The 3,818-nt window shown below is 58.9% G+C and overlaps 1 protein-coding gene across 1 annotated transcript; it reads right to left on the bottom strand.

Moving 5' to 3' along the window:
* Positions 1 to 532: 532 nt before the first annotated feature.
* LOC125539317 (protein IQ-DOMAIN 22-like) lies at positions 533 to 3,090 on the bottom strand. Its single transcript, XM_048702745.1, has 4 exons — positions 2,504 to 3,090; positions 1,783 to 1,959; positions 1,621 to 1,698; positions 533 to 1,531 (listed from the first exon to the last, which is right to left on the bottom strand). The coding sequence occupies exons 1-4, from the start codon at positions 2,888 to 2,890 to the stop codon at positions 773 to 775; spliced, it is 1,401 nt and encodes a 466-aa protein (XP_048558702.1). The 5' UTR covers positions 2,891 to 3,090; the 3' UTR covers positions 533 to 772.
* Between the last annotated feature and the right edge of the window lie 728 nt (positions 3,091 to 3,818).

Raw genomic sequence — 3,818 nt, 5'->3', positions numbered from 1 at the left:
GCCATTAGTTTACTCTCCAGGCTCCACTTCCAGGGGTGCGAATTTAGCACATTCCCGTGTCCTATTAGCAGGAGGGTCACGGAGTATGGAAGAAGGTGGTGGTTAGTCGGGGCCAAATGGAACTGGGTTTTACCCCGGCCTACGCACGCATGTAGATCCAGTGGCTAGGGACAGCTAGCTGCTTTAATTAACACAGGTAGGAGTAGTAGCAAGCAGCTCATCGGATGCAGATAGGCCCCGGGCCTCCACAGACATACCAAACGGTCCACCCGCTGGCACACCGCGCAGGCGGCAGGCCGGCCACGCCTCTGGCTAACGTCACAGTGAACCGTACTACCACTAGTACTACCAAGGTCCCTGTTGCCACCGTGAGCCCGTGACATGCTGCCATCGCCATGCGCCCAAATCCTATTCCATCCGTGCACCATAGAAGATTGCCTATAGTGCATACGATCTTGACACAGTTCACACAAACTTTGGGTGACGCTGTAATCCTGTGATGGAGCACACATGGAATTGAGACACGCACACGTACGATCACTAGCAACTTACACTTCATTTTTTTTGGAGGGAACACCAGTAGCAACTTACACTTAACCAGTCACAGTCATTAACAGGAAAGCACTTTCTGACGGTAATATAGCACCACGAAAGCGAAGCTCAAACCTAAACAAACTGCCGCTACAAACTTTACTTCGCCCGAGTTGGGGTCTCGGGGACATGCACACTGACCTGAACCCTGCTCTCAACAAAGCTCACATGGCGGCAGGGTTCAGTACTTGACGGGCATGCCGAGCCGGTCCAGCCTGCCGGAGCCGGGGTAGGCCTTGTTGGTGAACCTGGCGTGCAGGGACGCCGACGCCGACGCCGACGACCTCTGCCCCGCCGCCGCCCCCGGCGCGAACGCGTGCGCCGACGCCTTCCGCAGGGACCCGGACTTCTCGTACAGCGGCCGCTGCTTGGGCGCGCTCTGCGACCGCGCCTTGGCGCGGAACGACTCCGTGTTGGACATGTAGTTGGGGTAGTCGGAGTAGCCGCCGAAGAGGCTGCGCGCGCACTCGCTCTTGGTCGGCGTGAAGAAGGCGCCGCCCCGCTTCGAGCTCCCCGCCCGCGACGTCGCCGAGAAGAACTGCGGGCTCTCGTACAGCTCCGCCGCCAGGTCCGCCGGCAGCCGCAGCGGGCTCAGGGCCTCCGCCGCGCCCATGACCATGCCCACCGAGGACGGGCTGGGCACGGACTGCTGCGCCGTGGTTGAGTCCCGGGACGGCGAGTCCGGCATCGTCGCGTAGCTCCGGCTGTTCTGCTCGGATGTCCTGGTCGAGCACGACGACTGGTGGTGGCCGCCGCCGCCGCTGCTTCGCCTCTTGGACGCGTGCCGGCCGGGCTTGCCGGGGTCCACCTCCAGAATCTTGGCGTTCTTCTCGTCGTCCATGTACCTCTCCTCCACCCACCGATCCAGCCAGTTCCTCCCGCAGGATTCTGACCTCTCCCTGCTCATCCTCTCGCCGCCCGGTGTCTTCGACGAGCCTCCCTGCATACACCGGCGCCATTGTCAGTCACCACGGCCACTGAAAACGCACAAACGCAGATACCGCAACAGAGAGAGCAAGGAAGGGATACCTTCAGTGAGCCGGAGCGGCCGTGCCTGAGCGAGCCCTCGTATGCCGCCTGCTCGTACTTCTCCGGCGTTGTCGCCCCCTGTAATGGAAACCCCAAAACCCATTAGAACGCGCCGAAGACATGGGAATTAATTGGCAAGAAATGGCGGGTGTTTGAAATTACCGGGTGCGCCGCGGCCTGGCGGGAGCGGGTGGCACGGCTGGCGCGCGCGCGGGACTGCACGCTGACGAGCGCCTGCATGCACCGGAGCGTCTCGGCCGCCTGCCGCCGGACGATGTTGCCGCGGACCAGCGCCTGCAGCTTCACCAGCCCGCGGAGCGCCTTCAGTGCCCGCCTCGCCTTCACACGCAACGACAAGCATGGAGAGGTTAATCAGCAGTGGTCCCGTCCGCAACATAGCCATGGGCATCTCTGCGTTGTAGGCCGGAGGTTGACATGCCAACCACCTCCGCCATTACTACTACCGCACTACCAGCAGCTTCCAAGAACAGTAACAGAGTAGCATTGTGCAAACGGCAAAAAAGAAGCGGCTCCCCTGTTCTTGAGAAGGGGATAGCGAAGTTAAAGCGGCGACGCCCAGCCCATGCCCTGCTTCCATAAAAGAAGCTCAGAGAGGAAGAAGAAGCAGTAAAAACATGGGAATGGCAGAGGCAGAGCAGCAGAAGAACGTGGCTGCGACACCGCGGCGGCTCGCTTGCGCACACGGCCACACGGGCACGGGGGTTTCTTTCCGGGAAGCGAAAATCCGGAAATTTTGTAGCAAAAATGTGAGCACTTTTTTCGCTTTACACCCGTAATTTTCAGAAACTTGGCCTACGGAAAGTGGATTTTGGAGTGTAAAGGAAAGGAGTTGGAGCGGAGATGACGGAGGGGAGGAGCTTACCAGGTAGCCACGGAAAGCGGCCTGGATCCGGACGGCCGCCCACTCCTCGTGCTTCGCCCCGGCCGGCGGGCACCGCCCGCTGCTGGTCAGCCGCACCACGGCGGCGGCCGCCTGCGCCGCGGCAACGGCGGCCTCGGCCACCGCCGCCGTCGCCGCCGCCACGGCGATAGCGCGCTTGTTCTGCTCGTCGCCGCCGTCATCCGACGCCGCGTAGGTGCGGCGGGGCGTCGCCGCCCGCTGCACCGGCGGCGTCGGCGGCCGCACCGGGTCCTTCTCCCGGAAGGACTTGCCGAAGCCCCAGCGCTTCTTCTCCCTCTCCGGCTTGTGCTCGCCGGCCTTCTTGCCGCCGCCAAGCAGCCCGCGGAGCCACCTTGAAGCCCACCCCATCGCCACCCTCCGGCTACTGCTGCTCCTCCTCCGCCGCCGCCGCCCCCATCGCCTTCTCTTGGTTCCAGCACTTGGCCGGAGCAGGGAGGGGGGAGAAAGAGCGGGAGACGAAACCCAAAACGGCGGGACGCGCACAGGCACAGGCTTGCCAGAGAAGAAAAGGCTGCAGGACGGAGACGAAGAGTCTAGGCGAAGACTGGTGTGGGGGAGCTCTGTCTTATAGATGAAGCAGAGCGGATGGGGCCCTTCTCTGTGAGGGCTGGTTCTTATTCGGGGTTGCTTGTGCGAAGGCTTCCATGGTGAGATGGGATCAACTTGAGGGTGGTATGCGTAAAGTGGTGGACGTTTTGAGCGCCGGCTGCGTGACTGCTTCCTTGCTCAAGTGGTTGTAAAACTAGTATAAACCATGTGTGATGTGTGTTAGGTGTTTTCCTTTTTTGGAATCATGTTTTTGCTGTTTCGGTTTATGTCCTTCCTGATATCCTTTTTGAGCTACTCTCTCCGTCTCATAATGTAAGATGCCTTTTGACACTATACTAGTGTGAAAAAACGTCTTACATTATAGGACGGAGGAAGTATTAATTTGTTTTCTGAAAACTCTGATTGCGGAGTACATAAATGTAAACAACTCTTGGACTAATATGTTTTGAACTTCTCGTAAAAATAAAAAGTAGAAAGTCTGAAACGGTATGAATTGAACCGTTGTCCCTAATAAAATAATAAAAGATTGCGTATAAATTGGTTTCATGGACGTAAAGGATCGCTCTCCTCTCTCGCTCTTCGCACCTTTTTTTCTTCCTCGTCGGCGGTGCTGTCGCCTATAGCAGGTCTGGAAGGCGTGCTCAAGTTGGCCATGTATATACATGGTCTCAATCTCGTCTAGAGGTTGCTGCTAGTGCACTTTGAGCTGCGCCCGATGGTTAGTGGT

Source organism: Triticum urartu, chromosome 2 (genome assembly GCF_003073215.2).
Source record: "Triticum urartu cultivar G1812 chromosome 2, Tu2.1, whole genome shotgun sequence".
NCBI classification, from domain to species: Eukaryota; Viridiplantae; Streptophyta; class Magnoliopsida; order Poales; family Poaceae; genus Triticum; species Triticum urartu.
Note: the sequence above shows the minus strand (reverse complement) of the source record. Positions and strands in the feature narration are given on the sequence as shown.